At 34.6% G+C, this 18,682-nt stretch overlaps 1 protein-coding gene across 1 annotated transcript in view; it reads right to left on the bottom strand.

Annotated features, from left to right (window-relative positions):
- Phip (PHIP subunit of CUL4-Ring ligase complex) overlaps window positions 1–18,682 on the bottom strand; it is a 99,100-nt gene that overhangs the window by 27,003 nt on the left and 53,415 nt on the right. The window contains exons 18-27 of the mRNA XM_090338536.1: window positions 14,556–14,693; window positions 13,445–13,628; window positions 11,843–11,960; window positions 9,304–9,444; window positions 6,462–6,538; window positions 5,769–5,997; window positions 3,836–3,955; window positions 1,626–1,733; window positions 1,107–1,231; window positions 896–978 (exon numbers count right to left, since the gene is read on the bottom strand). Coding sequence (XP_090194662.1) covers window positions 896–978; window positions 1,107–1,231; window positions 1,626–1,733; window positions 3,836–3,955; window positions 5,769–5,997; window positions 6,462–6,538; window positions 9,304–9,444; window positions 11,843–11,960; window positions 13,445–13,628; window positions 14,556–14,693 — 1,323 coding nt within the window. The remainder of the gene's footprint in view (window positions 1–895; window positions 979–1,106; window positions 1,232–1,625; window positions 1,734–3,835; window positions 3,956–5,768; window positions 5,998–6,461; window positions 6,539–9,303; window positions 9,445–11,842; window positions 11,961–13,444; window positions 13,629–14,555; window positions 14,694–18,682) is intronic.

The raw sequence follows: 18,682 nt of genomic DNA, 5'->3' as shown, positions 1-18,682 counted from the left end.
AAAGCATTTGGATCCAAATTTTAGGTTGAGTCTTCTAAGAGGCAATGTTAATAGGGAAACATGATATACAGTGTACTGGATAAGTTCTACATGGTCCCCAAATGCAGACTGGAGACCAACTTAAAACTATAGGTTAATAAACAGCAATCTTCATACACCATCACTTTTATGTAGACATAATGATGATTTTTACAGGCTTTTTTCTTTTTCTGGTGCTGGTCCTGGGGCCTGAACTCAAGAGTCTGGACACTGTCCCTGAGGTTTTCTTCCTCAAGGCTACCACTCTCTCTCTTGTGCCACAGCTTTTGGTGGTTAATAGGAGATAAAGGATTCATAGACTTTCCTGCCTGGGTAGGCTTTCAACTGTGATTCTCAGATCTTAAGTCTCCTGAGTAGTTAGGATTACAGGAATAAACCCTTGACCCTACACAGATGGAAACTACAAAGAATTAATTGCATAATTCATGATTAAGCACAATGAGTAATGCCTGTACTTTAACAATAAATTTAAGAAAATAATATAGCATATAAACACAAGGGAAGACTAAAGTAAAAATTATTAATGAAATTTTAAATGGCAGTGTATAGATATCAATTTAGCTTAATATGCACAACAATTTTAAGTGCTTTATTAACAGTTACCAAATGTTTAAGTGCTTTATGACAGTTACCAAATGTAACAGAAGAAACTTAAGTAAAAACTGAATAATTTTAAGTTTTAATAAAACTTAAAAAAAACTACCTCTAAAACTGTATCTTACTACTTTACCATGAACATTACTATGAATGGAAGTGTTCTGATTATCATTTTAGAAACCCTGGGGAAAAAAAAGAAATCACTTCTTACAGTAAAAAAAGATTAAAAACATCTATGGCTTCTGAATAAATTACTCACCTATATTCCACCGCCTATATTTTGCATCATCAAACTGTTGTCTCAAGACTAGGAAATCTATAACGTCAGGCATATCATGGTATCTAATTACAAAGAGAAACAAACTGGTTAGTTTATATACTTAAAATTATCTAAAATATGTTCCAATTTTTAAGAATCTTGAAAAATACTACAATACTAAGAGACCATTGCCTCTTTCAACAGTCCTTACTTCATGGTAAATGATCCACCAGTCAGTTTACCAGTATCAGGATCCAAAAAAGCAAGTTTAAGGCAGCAAAGGGTAGGTAATCCCACTTCATACTTTATGCCAACTATTTTCATCAATTCTTGTTCCTGAGACATAGAAAATAAAGCATAACCTTTACAAAATTAAAAACAAAACCTCAATATTAAACATAGTTGGGAAAACATTCCTTGGTTTTGATCATGAACTAGATAATAATTACTATAGGTATAAGAAAACATTTACAGAACAATGTACTTATGTTGGTATACCTCATAATCTGCAGGTTATAATACAACTAAAAAAATAAGATAATTTTGAACAATAGTTGATAAATCTAGACATGCTCAATGAATTCATAAGGTTTAAAGTAGATATTAGTGTTGTTTAATTTTCACCTATACTTAGGGCTATTTTAATTCAATAAGGCATTTTCACAATATAGTTTCTTATCTTAAGAACAGTAATGTGTCCTTTGAGTTAAGGAATAAGTCAGTGGCATACCCGTAATTCCATCTTATGCCACGGTTGTTTCTTAGGATTGATACTATAAATTTTATTTTTCCGAGCCATTTCAACATATGCTTCATGTCCTTGTCGAAAATAATAAACCTAAAAAGCAAATAAAATCACAATTTTAAAATGTAGCTATTTCTAAGATTTACCTAACTCTGAAGATAAAATCCAATATCCTCTGAGCTATAGAACTTCCCCTTTTGTGGCAGAACTGTGGGTCTAATTGGTGTACAAGTAGTCCTAGAAATTCTGTATTAACTTTTTATACCTCCATTCTTCAAGCTGTTTAAAAGCCAGTTATTTGGGCCGCGAGTTTGGCTTAGTACAAAGACCTGGGTTCGACTCCTCGGTACCACACACACAGAAAAAGCTACTACATACTAGAAAAAGCTGGAAGGGGTGCTGTGGCTGAAGTGGCAGAGTGCTAGCCTTGAGAAAAGCCCAAGGGCAGTGCTTAGACCCCAAGTCCAAGCCCCACAACTAGCAAAAAAAAAGAAGAAAAAAAAGCCAGTTAATTGTAATCAAAGTATTCTAAGTAACAGGACATTGAGTATATTAGAAATTTGTGATGAGTCATTTTAAATTTCATTAATTTTCATTATGTGTATATAATTTAGGTACACTCCTAAGTCTTAATAAGACATCATATTTATCCTTGTTTCGTGAAGAACCAATGTAAATATCTGCTAAAAATTACATAACTACTATTTGAACACATTCTGCCAAGTACGGTTCCCATCATTAAAAAATAAGACAGTTTATTAAAATCTGTTATTAGCATTGTGGAATAGACACCATCACATACTTCATTACTGGTCCACCTATGTAGGATTTCAAAGAAAAGAATGGCCTAAAGAGAGGATGTAGCTCAGTATGGCACGTGAAAGTGAGACACTGGGTTTGAAACCCAGCAAAAAGACAGGAAAATATAGTAATGGTACTGAATAAAAAATAAGACTATAAAATAGTCAAGTACCAAATACCAACAACTAAAAAACACAACTTCAAAAGACTGACTCAATAAAGAGGCACTAATTTTTTGGCTCCTTTACAATACTGTAATAGAAGTAATTTAATCTCTTACTGTTACAAAGATAGGTGCTGACAGATCTTGCATTATACAACAATGTAGCAATGCTTTGAGTAACTCAAATCTTCTTAGGCAATAAGTCTTTAAACTCTAAACTGGTTTTTTTGGTCACTCCTGGGTTAAAACCTGGTTTTCAAATGGTCAATAACCATTGGCTAAGGAAGCCTCTACTTCAATTCTTCGATTATGCTATTGGATACCAGATAACATCTTGGTTAAATTGTTTATCAAATGAGATATCACACAAGGGAATTATCTAAATTCTTAAAGTCATTCTAAATTCTAGTGCTAATCTATCAGTCTGACACCCTCTTGCAATTCTATTTACTTAACTCAGAGCCTTATACTTGCTAGGCAGCCATTCTAATTTTCATCCATGCTCTCTAGCCCTTTGTTGCATTGCTGACTTCCAAAGGTAGGGTCTTCTTTGATGCTAGGGCCTGCCAGGGCTTCAGTGTTACATCTGTGCTTCCCTGAGTTGCTGGGATAACAGGTAAGTGCCATAATCTCTGTCCAGCCCATAATTCAAATGTGAACTTTAATGAACAGACTGATCTTCAACAGTGACCTCTCAACCACTCCTACCAAGCAGCTAGAGTTATAGGCTCTGGAATATCGGTTAGAGAATATAACCCAGCATCGAATGCTTGAAGGTTTAAACTCAGCTCCACAGGAAAAAAATCTTCAAGATTATATGTTTTAAGAATGAATTATAAATATTTTCAAAATAAAATGAAAAACGATCAATTATCTTCGTTTAACATATCATGCACTTATTCCTTAAGATATAACTTAGAAATAAGAACTATCAAGAAAACATTCCTTCCTATCCAAAAAATGCAAATTTTAAATGAAAATATTTCCCTAATACTTAAATTTATTATCACAATTTTACAACTGACTTATGAAAGATTATTAGTTCATCTTTCCTGATAGTTGTAATTTCTCCATACACTGCTATGAATGTCCAGAATAAGATTCTTTTGTAAACTTTTCGTAGTTTTCTAGTGGTGTGTCAAAAGCAATAAAAAGTTATGCTCAAGTTAAAACGTATGTTATTATTTTAAGATTATTCCCTGAAGGGGAAAAAAAAAAAACTGAAAAGTACCTCATCACCCATCTGTGGAACAAACGGACATCTTCGAGGAAGGGTATCAGTAATCCATGTTGAAGGCAACCATTCTTCTAATGTCAAACCATTTTCAGTTAGTTCTCCCACAGCCAATCTCTAAGAAAATATGGAACATTATAAAGCAATAATACATTACCACAATAGTACAGCAGAGATAATTAAGGGAGCAAGAATCTTCTCATATTTGTGTCATCTCAGGGCCTTCTGTGACAAGTGGCTCTAGAATCGGTGCAATATCCTTTTTCTTTTAGATGAGACTACCTCCTCCTGCCCCACAGCCATACTGCTGTGCTAACTTTGCCAGGAGTGGCCTGGATTTGCAATCCTCATGGCCAACTAGCTGGGGTTAACAGATAAATACCAGCACCACTGGCCAGATCTCTTAAGCATTGTAAAAACCTAAAATAAAGGGAGGAGTCCAATGGTTTGCCTCTGACCAACTAGTAAACTGTTAAACAAAATGAATATTAGAAAGCTAAAACATGCTGGAGGGGAAGGAACGCAGTTGGAAGAAGGTCATAAGAATGAAGGGAGGAAGGGTGAGCAAACTTGAAATAATTTTGTTCAATGCACACTACATAAATATTGAGCTATGTGACTTGAGGGCAGACACAGGATGGAGAAAAATGGAACAGATGACACTTATCAGAGAGCACTGTACTCATAACCTTATTTCTGGAACCTCCTTAGACACTTAATAAAATTAAATAACTTAAAAACAACTAAAAATATGGCAGCAGTAGTAATCTGGGCACTATCCCTGAGCTCTTCAGCTCAAGGCTACCGTCCTACTTCTTGAGTCACAGCACCACTTCTGGTTTTCTGGTGATTTATTGGAGGTAAGAGTCTCAGACTTCCATGACTGGGCTGGCTTTGCACTGAGATCCTCAGATCTCAGCCTCCCGAGTAGCTAGAAATAGAGTGGATCACCGCACCCAGCCAGTAGTAGTTATTTTAAGTTATCTAAATCATTGATAAAAGATACAGTATAACTAAAATTCTACTGATAACATTCACAAACAGGTTAAGATATTAATTCAAACCCCAAATGATAAGCTCTGTGAGCTTACTCTTTTAAAATACATTTTATAAATGTATATGTGGGTGGGCCTGGCTCACATGTATATAGCAGAGGCAAACTCATGGCTTGGGCCCTCTCTCTTAGCAAAAAGGCTCACAGCTAGCCCTCTACCATTTGCACCACAGTCCACTTCTGGCTTACTGGTGGTTAATTAGAGGTAAGTCTCAAGGATGTTCCAGCTCAAGATGGCTTCAAACCTTGATCCTCAGATCTAAGCCTGCTGAACAGCTAGGATTACAGGTTTCAGACACTGCCTAATTTTTACAAGTAACAAACCAAGAAATAAAATTTAAATTCCATTCTTAGTAAGAGCTAATGTTATTTTCAAAAGCAGTACTACAGAAGTTATTTTCACACCAAGTAGGCATTCATAGTTACAAATACCCTAAGAATGCTTCTTTCCTTTATCACCTAGCTACTTATAACTTTTTTTTAAAATAAATGCAGTATTGTCAAGACAAATTCTTTACTATTTAACTGCCGTGGATAAAAATAAAAGTATGACCAAGCAAAGTTTATTCTTCAAAAAGTAACTACATGGTCTTGATATTATCTACTGAGCCACTACCCAGTCCTTCCTGCTTTTCCTATTCTAACAGTGTCATGCTTTTTATGCCAGCTGGCCTGGACTCCAATGCTCCCATTTATGATTCTCACACACCATATGTACTACTGTACTTAGCTTCCTATAGCTGACATTGAAGTGTCATAAAATTTCATCTGGTCTGGCTAAAAACTAATATACCTTGGATCAACTATGCTTATAAAAGATATGCTTTGCGATTTTTCACAGAAGAAAATATTGAATTTGTAATTTTTTTAAACAACCTTTTGTTTTCTTTCTTTAGGCTTCTTTTTCTTTGGGGATGTTGGTCCTTCTTTTTCCTCATTTACTTTTTTCCTTTCCTTTTTAATATGTTTTTGTTTCTGCTTCTCAGATTCTTCTTCATCTGAACTGCTTTCTGCTTTCTTGGTTTTATGTTTAGGAACTTTCTTTGGTGGCTGCAAATTAATTCCTGCATCTGCTGTCCAGTCTGAGTAATCACTGGAATAATCACTAGGGGAGAAAGAATTTTATATATCCATACATAAAACACAACTTTAAGACTTTTATAAAATGGAAAAAGAAATACCACATTTTTAAACAGTATGTACAAAACCAATAATTTAAAATTTTTTTTAAAATTCTCTACAAAGAGGAAGAGAAGGAGGAGGGCAGAGGGAGAAGGAAGAGAAAGCCTAAAGAATCTCCGCAAGACCAGGAGACTGGCCTAGTGGTAAGAGTGCTTGCCTAGCATGCATGAAGACCTGGGTTTGATTCCTCAGTACCACATACATAGAAAAAGCCAGAAGTGGTGCTGTGGCCCAAGTGAGAGTTCTAGCCTTGAGAAAGCCCAAGGACAGTCCTCAGGCCCTGAGTTCAAGCCCCAGAACTGGAGGAAAAAGAAAAAAAAGAATGAACTAAGTTTCACTTTCTAGAGTTTCTGTACAAAACTGGGAGAGGTAAAAGTTGTCACCCACCTGGAACTGCCATCACTGTGCCATGCACGCTCCTCCTCTTCAGATGTTCCGCCACTGACAGCAACCACCTCTCCTTCCTAAGAGACATCCAAGATTATTACTGCATACATTCATAAAAGAATATCCTGTGGCTACAGAATCAAGGCTATCTTATAATGTCAACCATACGGGGATATAATTAACAACATTAGCAATGAAGAGAATTTATTTCATTAAAAAAAAAATCCTAAAGTTACAAGCATTAAGAAATTTGCCAAAAAAGGCAGGGTAACTAATAAATAACAATGCTTAAGTTAAACCCAACTCATTTTATTTCAAAATCTTAAAATATTTCTGCAGAAATGGTTAACTACTTGTATTTTTGTTGTTGTTGTTGTCTTTCAGTTGTGGGAGATTGAACTCAAGGCCTGGGAACTGCCTTTGAACTTTCATGCTCAAGTATAGTACATTACCACAGAACCACTTCTAGCTTTTCTGGTAGTTAAATGAAAATACAACACTCATGTTCTTTCCTACTTAGCTTCAAACCACAATTCTCGGACCTCAGCATCCTTAGGAACTAGGGTAACAGACATTAGCCACCAGTGCCTGGCTCAATTTCTATTAATTTTCTGGGTACACTGAACCACTTTTCAAAATGAGAATAAAGAACATTCTTTTGTAGCTTAAAGAAAACAGGATGTTTTGGGGAAGAATTTGGTGTTTAATGAATATGAACTAAATGATTATTGTAAAGTTTTGAAAATTAAGCCAAGTATAAAAAGATCAAAAACTAATACATAGTGAAGCAAATTTAATCTTTACTCAACATAACTATAACTAGCAAATAGATTTCCAATGTTTCATGTTATGCCTTTAGACAACAAAATACTAAGATATAAAAATTATATTTGATATATTCTACTCAAGGTATTCCTTTAGAAATTCATGTAGCTTCTCTGAAAAGATAAAAGCATCATCAAATTCATTATAAAGAGAATTGAAACATTTAGTAAAATTTCATGTAACAAAACCCTAGAAATACGAATATAGGGGGGAGGGTGGGAGGGAAATGGGGATCATGTCATGAGAAAGGTTATCAATGTTTGTAAAGTTATGCACCTTCTATCTGGTGAATATAATATAACCCTTCTCTTAATCACAATAAAAAAACTATTAAAAAATACAAATATATGTATATATATAAAACTGAATCATACTTAAAATACTTTATGAGTATTTATAATTTAAGACTCAAATAAATATTTTAAAATTAAAAACTTTATGCTTTGTGTGTATATATGCTTCAGTACAGAAATTTGAACTCAGGGACTAGGCATTCAACCTGAGTTTTGCTCAAGGCTAAAAATCTACCGTTTTAGTCAGAACTCTACTTTCTGGCTGTTTTCCGGTTAATCGGAGGTAGTAAGATGAGACTTGGTTTTGAACTCTTATCTTCAGATCTCAGCCTCCTGTGTTTTACTTGCAATGGTTCCTGTCTACTAGATGGTTTTCCCACCACTCTTAACTATACTAAAGTGCTTAGTTACTCAGCAGACTGAATACCAAGCCCATGAATTGGGGATCAACTGGACAATGTAGAGAAACGGAAACAAAAAATAAAACAGATCCTATCTTAAACAAAACTATTACTGGTCTGGTTTACGCAGTCTGTGTTTTGCCGGAATAAATATTCTTACCTGGCCAAACAAGAACTGAAATTATTTAGTATTTCAGAGTTATTTTAAGAGCCTCACTATTATTGTTCAGGCTGGCCCACAATCCTGAGGACAGCTGCTTTCCTGCATGGTCCTCCCAAGTGTCATTCCATCATACCCAGCCATGAAAGACATATAAACTGCAATCTCAAAACACTTAAGAAAAATGTGGTATATTTCACTGTAAGACACAGTGATTCCAAATAGCAATCTTTATTAAATATGAATCCATCTTGGACTTTTATCACGAAAAGAATGGGATGAACAAGGAAAATGTTTTTAAGGGCTAATAAAGATTTCTGCCTACTAGTTGATCATCTTTGCTCAAAGAATATGATTTAGTAGGGCAATATTTATGGAAATAATTATGTGTGAAAATGGACAACTGCATGAAGAAATCAATAAATATATGGAGATTATAAACTAACTGAAACAATCACATGCCTACTGATGAGTTGTTATAGTTACAGTTTATCAGATTACTGTAATACCAATTTAAAATTCTACCTGCAAAGTAAAAGAAGCATGGATGTTATCTTAGGTCTACCATTTAATAAGTAACTATTATTAAGTAAGTGTGAACCTGATAAACTGTATGTAAGGTGGGAATGATTCATATTTATCTGGGATTATGAATATTGGGAAATAGCAATCATGAATACATATGCCATGCCTGGAAACTATCAAAGTTATAGATCATGGTATTGTAAGACATAACATGCTATTTCTGAATTACACTTCAATGAATACAAAGAATGCAAGTTATATATATATGTATATTATATATATTACACACACACACACATATATATATATATGGGTCATCGGTCTTGAGCCCAGCCTGGGCACGGTCCTTGAGCTTTACAGCTCAAGGCTACTGTCCTACTCTTTGGCCTGGGTGTTGTCCCTAAACTCTTCAGCTCAAGGCTATCACCCTAGCCCTGGAGCCATAGCCCACTTCATTTTCTAGTGATTAATTAGAGGTAAGAGTCTCTTGGTCTTTAGTGACCAGGCTGGCTTTGAACCATGATCCTCAGATCTCAGCCTCCTGAGTAGCTAGGATTACGGGCATGAGCCACCGCGCCTGCCTGAGTTTTTTTTGTAAAAAACTAATAAAGAAATTCGTGAATTTGCTAGGACCGTACATCTGATGAACTTGTGCCATTTTCTATATCCTCCAAGGGCCTAGGAGTTTCTTCCAGTGCAGATCTTGTACGATAATTGTGTGGATTTGTCTGTTGCTTTCTTGATTCCCCAAGGTCCAGAAAATGTTCATGAGTATGATTCTATAAAATATTAGAATAAATTACAGTGCATGTTTAGAGTAGAGGCTTAATAGTTTAACTATAAAGATCATATTCAACACATCAATCAACTATAGCACCAATTTACATATATTAACATAGTAAGGGAAGTTCCAGAATTGTAATATTAACTACCTCTTGAGATTAACTAATTGGTTTTCTGACTAAGGCCATACTTGAAGATTCATGATAAAAGACTAAGCCAAGGGCTGGGAGTTTGGCCTAGTGGTAGAGTGCCTGCCTACCACGCACGAATACCAGGGATTTGATTGCTCAGTACCACATACATAGAAAAAAACTGGAAATGGTTCTGTGGCTCAAGTGGTAGAGCATCAGCCTTGAGAAAGCCCAAGGACAGTGCTCAAGCCCTGAGTTCAAGCCAGGACTGGCAACCCACCCCCCCACCAAAAAAAAAAACAAAACAAAAAACTAAGCCAATCAAATGTTTCTGTTCTAACACCAAATCTACAGAAATATACACATAAGAGTAAGCTAAGAGCCTTATGTATACACAAAAGCAAAACTAGAAACTGAAATGGTAATCATGAATCTACTACCCTTGTCTTTCTTGTGCTGGAGTTAACTTCAGAAAAAATACCCTGCACCAGATCAAAATATAATCAATGGGCCCTCAAAACTTGACAAAGTCCAAGACATTGTCAGAGACCATATCTCAGGAAACATTAAGCGTATATACCTGAGAAAAAATTTAATAAAGAACTTCCAAAATAAATGACAATACTATTCCCATGAAACAAATTGTCTTATCACAGAAAAACCAAATGAAAAACAACAACAACAAAAAAGCATCCATTACAGATCCTTAGGGGGCTGGGAACTAAGAGGAAAGAAATCCCTGAAAGACGAAACAGAGGCAATTATTCAAAACTTCAATGAAAAACTAGTTTGAAAAAAGCTCCAAACAATAATTTTATGCACTTGGACATATAACAGTGAGTCAAAAATACATATACAAAGATGATCTTCAACCAATGAAGTTCAAATCAGACATTATCAGACAATAAAAAAAAAAAACATTGCTCTTGACAGGAAATACCTTAGAATCTAAATTATATTGTTAGTACTGGAAGTAAAAATAGATGTTTACATACAAACACATAATTTACAAGAATACATAAAGATGTAAGAAAGAAACAAGTGTAACTATGCTGCCATATTTAGACTAATCTGTTAACATTTTAGTATATCTTGCTCCACTCATGGAAAAAATCATTTCTATCTATGCAAATCTACATCATTCAACTATTTGTTTAATAAAGTGCTAACTGAAATCAGACACTTATAGAAAACAAATTCCAAAGGACAGAATACAAATATTTTTAATGTTTTGATAAGTGATAAAGTTAAAGAAGATTATCAATTATCAACCAAAACATATAAATTTGTTCTTTCCTTCAACGATTCTATAAAAGTCTGTTTACTTGAGGTGTCATGTGATATTTGGACCAATGGGAAATATGGGACAACTTTCCTGAACAACACCAAAGTGCCTTTTTCAGGAGAGCACATATGTCCTTTGCATCCTCTTCTTTTACTGACTCTTCATCCTACAACCTCCAGGAAAGATTTTAGTATCTTAAGGCTTGAGGTCAAATCCAGAAGGATAAGAAAAATATTCATCCTCAGCACTACGGGGAACTATAACCAGTCTAGACTGGGTGACCTACAAGGCTTTAATAGGTGGAAAAAGAAAACCAAAAAACGTATTTCCAACTTTTTCAAGCCACTGTTAGATGATCGGAAAAGCTACTCATTATTTGATTAGCTCATTACTTAGGTGGTGAAGGAAGGGGGCGTGGTCATGATGAACAGAACAGATGAGATACGCCATTCCTAGACCTCAGGACAGAGAAATCTGATTACAGGGTATCAAAATGAAATTAGGTCCAATTTTTGTTAGACTAGGATGACAGAGAAATCCAAACTGGAAAACTTACTTATAACAGCATTAGATAAATTGATTAAGTTGCTATTATTCTATTTACAATATTAACATTCTTTGTGTGTAGTATGTGGTTATGTGCATAGGCAAGTAGATAGGTATTGCTGTTTTGATCTCAGGGCCCTGAGCACTTACTCAGCTTTTATATTCACAAGCTCATAGTGCTATACTAACTGAGCCAGTGCAACATTTTTGCTGCTTAACTAGTGGTAAAAGACTCAAGAACTTTTTTTCTGGGCTGATTTCAAACCATAATCTTTAGATCTTAGCCCTGTGAGTAACTAGAACTACAGGTGTGAGCCACGAGCATCCAACAACATCAAAATTTATTTTAAAAAGGCCTATTATAAAATAATAAATGGCCTTCAAAATGGCCTTTATTATATAATAAACACTACGTATCAAAGAAATATTTACCTTTGAAACAGTAAGAATTTTATTCTCTTTTCCAACAGTTAAATGTTTTCTTTTCTCTTCTGACCTATAAGTTCTTATTTCTTCTTCTCCCTTTGCAGTTCTCCATTCTTCTTGCCTACTGAAAAGCAGTATTAAAAGTCATGTTAATCTACAAATTTGTTTGCCAATACTGAGGCATGTACTCAGGGACCTCACACTTCCTTCTTTGCTCCTCTGTAACACAATTCTGGCCTAACTTTTTCTTGGTTCATTGGAACTGGAGTTTTAACCAATTCTGCATGGAGTGGCTTTTAACTGATATCCTCCAGGTTGCACTCAACCTCTTCTGAAGCTATGATTACAAACACTGAGTCACTGGCAGTTAGCTTAATTTAGAATTTCACAATTGGTTTCTCCCCAAAGAGAACTGCAAATTATCAGGGACAGACTCCTACTCCTGATGTTTTCTTCACAGAGGGAAGCATGTAGTAAAGATTTCTAAACTAAATTCTTATGCTCAAGACATTTGCATTAAATAACTGCAATGCAGATGAGATTAACTTTCATTTTTCCAACTTGAAACTAGTATTTCTGCTATAGTTTTGGGTTTGTTTTTTTTTTTTCAACTGCATCACCATAGGCCATGTTTTGTTCATCTTGTGTGCCATACATGAGGCATGACAGAGCGGAAGGCTGAGCCAATACACTCCTGGAGCTACAAAATATCTCCATGCTACCCAGTGAGGCTCTACTATTGCAAAACTTGCTCTATTCAGGTATGAAAATGAAAGTGGAAGGTTAAAAAATGACCTTCTTATATGAGAGCCACTGCCTTGCTTGACCCTAGGCTTAATGGTTAAACATAATGATAAAAACTGTATTAAAGGGGAAGAAATTTAATGGCAGGAAAAGCCTTAGGCTCAATCCACAGTACCACACGTCCCTCCCACCCCAAAGAACAAAACAAAGAAAAAGTTTGGAAAATATTATATAGTGATATCATCTACAGAGTTTATTAGCTGAAAAATTTAAAGCTCGGGTCCATATTTTGATTGAAATGCTTTTTGATAGTAAATAGTATATAATTTTGGATTATTTGGGTTCCTAAGGACCTCATTAGGTTTTTACACACTTGGTAAAGAACCAAAATAAAATAAATATAAAGCTTCCACCTCAGATGGACTATCAGACTGTACTATGTGTACATTTAAAGAGAAAATAATTAATATAGAGATAAAATATTTATATATTTATCAATAAACAAAATATTTTCTTTATGATGATTATGTAGAAATCATTAGTGAAATCTAAAAATCATGAACATTTACAACAAATGATAAAAAGTGTATTAAATAAGACAAACTAAGATTTCAAATTTGCTACCCAATAAAATCTATTTGGTCAATATGAAGTGACTATTTTCCTTCATCTTAAGATACCTCTTCTTAAGAAATTTATTTGAATCCTTTAGAAAACCGCATTTAAAGGTTTAATTTTTCAGCAATTTCAAATTGTTTTAAATACCAGCTTTTCAGTTGCAAAAAGGAATGAAAAGCTATTTGAAAAATACAGTTCACAATGAAAAGAACCAACAATGGCATAAACCAATGCGTAATTCCTTACCTGGCAACCCCAGAAGAAAGCTCAGGCACGACTACCCTTCGACTCCAAGCAACAAGGTCACGCTCCGTGGCTATTTCACTTCTTGGAGCATTGCTGTGCATCTGTCGCACACCCTCAATTTGTCCACTACGCCTTAGTCCCACATTTGGTGGTGAATGAACTTCTGGGGTAGAACTTATAGAGCCTAAGTAAAAAGTATAACGAAAATGGACAGATCCTACAGACACTTCATTAATCTGTAACAAAAACAGTTTACTACCAAATCAGAAACTAAACCAACAGCAAAAGTTTAATGAAACAACATGGCAATTTTTGCATGAAATTGCAGCTACTAGATGCAGAGACAGCGAGAGGTCAGAGGTAGATGTCATTTGGGCAAAAGTCAATGAGACCTTCATCTCAACCAGTAAGTTGGGAATGGTTGAACTTGGCTTTGGCCCCTCTACTGAGGCATAGATAAGAGTATCATAGTCTTCAGTTCCACCTGAAGCAAAAACTTTATCTAAAAAATAACTAGTTAAAAAAAACCTAGGAGTATGGCTCAAGTGGTAGAGCACCAGCCTAAAAGCAGTAAAACCATAAGTTCAAGCCCTAGTACTGCTACAAATAAGTAACTTTAATGGAAACAAAGCATAGTTATTAAATCAATTAAGTTATTAAATAAGTATGGAATATTAAGCCCCAGTGATTCTAAGCCCTCCAAAAATTACAGCTATTTTTGAGAAAATTAAAAAATAAAAAGCTAATATTCATTTATGGCCCATAAACTTATTTTAACATTTAATAGTATATGACTAAGTGGGATAGTGAAAAGTTTATAAATGTAGCTATATAATTTTGTTCCAAAAATTATTGAATAAATGGATTTTCTGGGTTGAGGGTACAGAATGCATACTTAGAATGCAAAACAGACAGGACAGGAAATAATGCTTACTGCAGGAATTTAAGAAGAGTTTTTAAACTCATCTATAATTTAAAACTTAATCTTGTGAACTCTTTTTAGCTCATTAATCAGTAATCTAAAATATGATTTCATATTTCAATTTGTTCTCTATTATTGGAGATTTACATTATTTCACATTTTTAAATGTCACTTATAATCTCATCTTACCTCTACTCAAACGGCTGGTATTACTGATACCAGCCTCACCAGAACGTCTGAGGTCTTGCTCTTGCTGTAGTCTTTGAATCATGCTGTCCAGTGGACTGATTTCCTGGTTTGCTTGCTGACTTAAAACCTGATTCAACCCTATGTAAAGTACCACACAAAAAGCTAAGAAAATTTCAGTCATTTAAAAACTTACTCATAGTCTCATTTATGAATCCATATGAAACCTCAACTTTCTTTGATACAAGACTTAAAATAATAAATATAATTAAAATAACAATGATGGAAACAAATCAAACTGAAAAATATCCTTATTTTTAATTCACTAATAATGATAAGCAGATGTATGCCATCTTTTACTGTTCACCATAATTCTAACTCTCATACTTCTTTTGGTAACTTCAGGCTAAAAACAACCAAAAAAACCAAACCACTTACTTAGTGCTCCAATTCAAAACACTTACTTCACTAAGTTCACTAAGCCTTTAAGAAAACTAATTTTATTACCCAGTTAAAAATTTTAATGCAGTCTAAATCTATTACACTATGAGGCATATAAACATGTTCAATCTTGCTAAGTGAATAAAAATGTAAGATATATGAGAATGAAATATGGAAAATATTGCCACAAAAATAAAGAGAGGATTAATACTAAGCATGGAGGTACGTAAGATTTGATCAGATTAGAATTTTATGGTAGACTAAGATTGGGAAGGTACAAAGAATACTCTGAAATAAATGCTGTAAGAAAGCTACAAGTAAAAGAAATGTGTTAAGCACATGTTATTTTGTTTTATATCAGAAAGCTGTAAGTCTAGGATAAAATACTTGCTACAAAGTAACAAAGCTACAATACAGTAAGAATAAAATTGAAATGGCTCTACATGCTTTTCTGATCTGTTACTTAGCTAAAGTGACGTATCAAAACTGCATATTAATCCATTTATTCCCACAAGAATCAACACATATTTATCTTGGCTCCATAAGATTTCTCAAAATGAATTCTATGATGGATCTAAACACAGAAACAGGAATATAAAATACATAATGATGCTATCCTTAAGTTTGTCTTTAAAACACTTGTTTTATTCTATTTTCACATTAGTTATGTAAAATAAAGTGCCAGTAGGCTCATGCCAGCAATGGTAACTCAGAGGGCCGAGATCTGAGGATCTGAAGCTATCCCAAGAGGTCCATGACACTAGTCTCTTAATTAGCAAAAAGCTAGTTAATGAAGTGGGAGAGTGCTGGCCTTGAGCACAAAAGCTCAGTAATGATGCCCAAGCCTTGGGTACAAGCCCTAGACCAGACATTAAATATAGATAGATAGATAGATAGATAGATAGATAGATAGATAGATAGACAGACAGACAGACAGATATAGATAAACAGATAAATAAATAGTATTATGAGAAAAGTTAACTATTAAATCTATGAATGGAAATACTGAAAAAGTATATATATGTGTAAATACACATACAACATATAATATATATATTAGCTTATGTTATTATTAAAATTAGAACTCAGTATCTTGTTGCTTTTTTGCTTCACTTCCTCACTCAAGATTGGCTTTAAAAGCAGTATGGCAGTGCCTCAAAAGGCTAAACATAGAACTCCCCTATGACCCAGCAATTCCACTACTTGGCATTTACCCAACCATCCAGAATCTAGGGCATACTAAATCCACTAGCACAACAATGTTCACTGCAGCATTATTCACCATAGCAAAGATATGGAACCAACCTAGATGTCCCTCAGTTGATGAGTGGATCAACAAGTTGTGGTATTTGTACACAATGGAATTCTATGCTGCTGTCAGAAAGAATGACATCGCCCCATTTGTTAGGAAATGGAAAGACTTAGAAAAAATCATATTAAGTGAAGTAAGCCAGACTCAAAGGAACTTAGGCTCAATGGTTTCCCTCATTTGTCATAATCAGTAGAAACCTTGGGCTCTACTAGCAGAGATCTGCAATAGAGCAAAACCTTGTTACATAAGGCCATATAGTATGAAGCTATTTGAAAGGACCTCCAGGATATTGAAACAAAAGCCACAGAATGAATGATCGTTGTCCTTAATGTACTATGTTATCCCTCATCTCCTTTGCTGTCCCTTGGGTATCTCATATTGTTTCAGTATCTCACTTTGTTATCTGATATATTGAATTTATTTGTATTTGGTTATCTGAAACTTGATAGAGAAGGGGGGAAAACCAATACGGGGAGTGGGTGGTGGGTGGGGGGAGGGTAATGGGTACCAAGACATATGAAAGGGTATCAATGTATGTGAATTAATGCACCTTCTATCTGGCAAATATCATGTAACCCTTTTATTAATTACAATAAAAATAAAAAAAAAGATTGGCTTTATACTACTTGACCCATACCTCTACTTTGAGCTTTCTGTAGTCAATTGGAAGTAAGTGTCTCACATATTTGTCTTCTTGGGCTAGCTTTGAAATGTAACCCTTAGATCTCAAGCTTCTTGAGTAGCTAGAACTATAGGCATGAGCCACCAGCACCTAGCTAGTACTAAAAAAATTTGTAACAATGAAGGCAGAATTCAGGGCTTTTTTCATAGTCTAACACTAATAACTGGTATCTATTTCTGCCACATTACATTTCTAAGTACATTTTGTTGTGGAAGCAAAGAACAGTGAATGAGTTAGAATCTTTATACTTCTGTCACACAATACTGCTAAGTTTTCATCTCTATTTTTCTTTTGTTTGTGTGTGGTACTTAAATTTGAACTCAGGTTTGCAAGGCAAGCACTCTACCACTTAAATCATACGTCAGGCCTTTAACTTTCATTATTTTTAACTTCTACTACTGAAATATCATAGATAATAGAGAATTGAGTATTTACAATGGCTTCTCCAAAATATTAAATGGAACACTGTCATTTTATTTTTTTTTATTTATTTTTATTTTTTTGCCAGTCCTGGGCTTGAGCTCAGGGCCTGAGCACTGTTCTTGGACTTTCTCAAGGCTAGAGCTCTACCACTTAAGCCTCAGCGCCACTTCCGGCTTTTTTCTATGTATGTGGTGCCGAGGAGTTGAACCCGGGTCTTCGTGCATGCTAGGCAAGCACTCTACCACTAGGCCAAACTCCTGGCCCCAACACTGTCATTTTAATAAATGGGTCCTCTTTCTTTTGCCCCCTGTGCCTGAAAATCCAAAAAGGTATCTTTCATGAGACCTGGACATTTGATTTTTATCTGTTAGACCACAATACACGAAAGCCTTCCTTCTAAATGTAGTGCTAGAATCAGGATTTGTCTAAGAATTTTCCTGGTCAAAGTATCATCTTAGACTTCTTTAGTACAGTTGTTCTTAGTTCATACAGTCACAATGCTTTAAGATCTAATAATTTCATGTATTCCAGATATTCTAGTCTATATCATTCTTTTTGGGGACAGTAGGGGCAATTTCTCTAATGTCTTTCTTAATCTTCATGTTAAATAGACTTCTCTCAATTTAAGAGTAGTCTCGAATTTTCTGCTTAATCTAAATCGGTTATTCACCACAAAATTGTAAGGGCTTCTTTTGTTCATTACACCAGTCTAAAATATAAAATACCACGTAACTTTTCTATTCTAAAATATAACACAACTCATAGCTGCCTCATCTTCTTGAGAGACCTCTCCTTATTTCCACATGATATATACTACATTTATTAAATAAGGGGTAGAAATTCATCTAAATTTCTGTTCATTCAACTCACTTGATTTTAATAATACGTCAACAAACTAGCTCTTAGTACTTTCTGACCTTGAAAGACTCTTGGATGTGAAGTCACTCTATCTAGTTTCTTTCATACTGTAATATTCACTGTAATTTTTACCATAATGATCATCTGAATTCTTGTCAACAAAGGTCATAATTAACTCCCTATTAAATGCTATATAGCTCCATAAATGCTAAGTTAGTAAATAAATGAGCTGTTCTCCCACCAGATACAGAGATGACCAAATTATTATGCAGGTTATAAACTGATGCAATTCAAAATTACTGGTTTGAATCTCTAATGTTTGCAAGATAATCATTTTGAAATTTCAAAGCATTACTTCAAGAACTTTAGGAAAGTATAAAGCAACACCTTTCATTCTCTGTTGTTCAGAACAAT

This window comes from Megascapheus bottae, chromosome 8 (assembly GCF_031878675.1).
Source record: "Megascapheus bottae isolate mThoBot1 chromosome 8, mThoBot2.hap1, whole genome shotgun sequence".
Lineage (NCBI taxonomy): Eukaryota > Metazoa > Chordata > Mammalia > Rodentia > Geomyidae > Megascapheus > Megascapheus bottae.
This window is presented reverse-complemented; position numbering and strand designations above follow the sequence as displayed.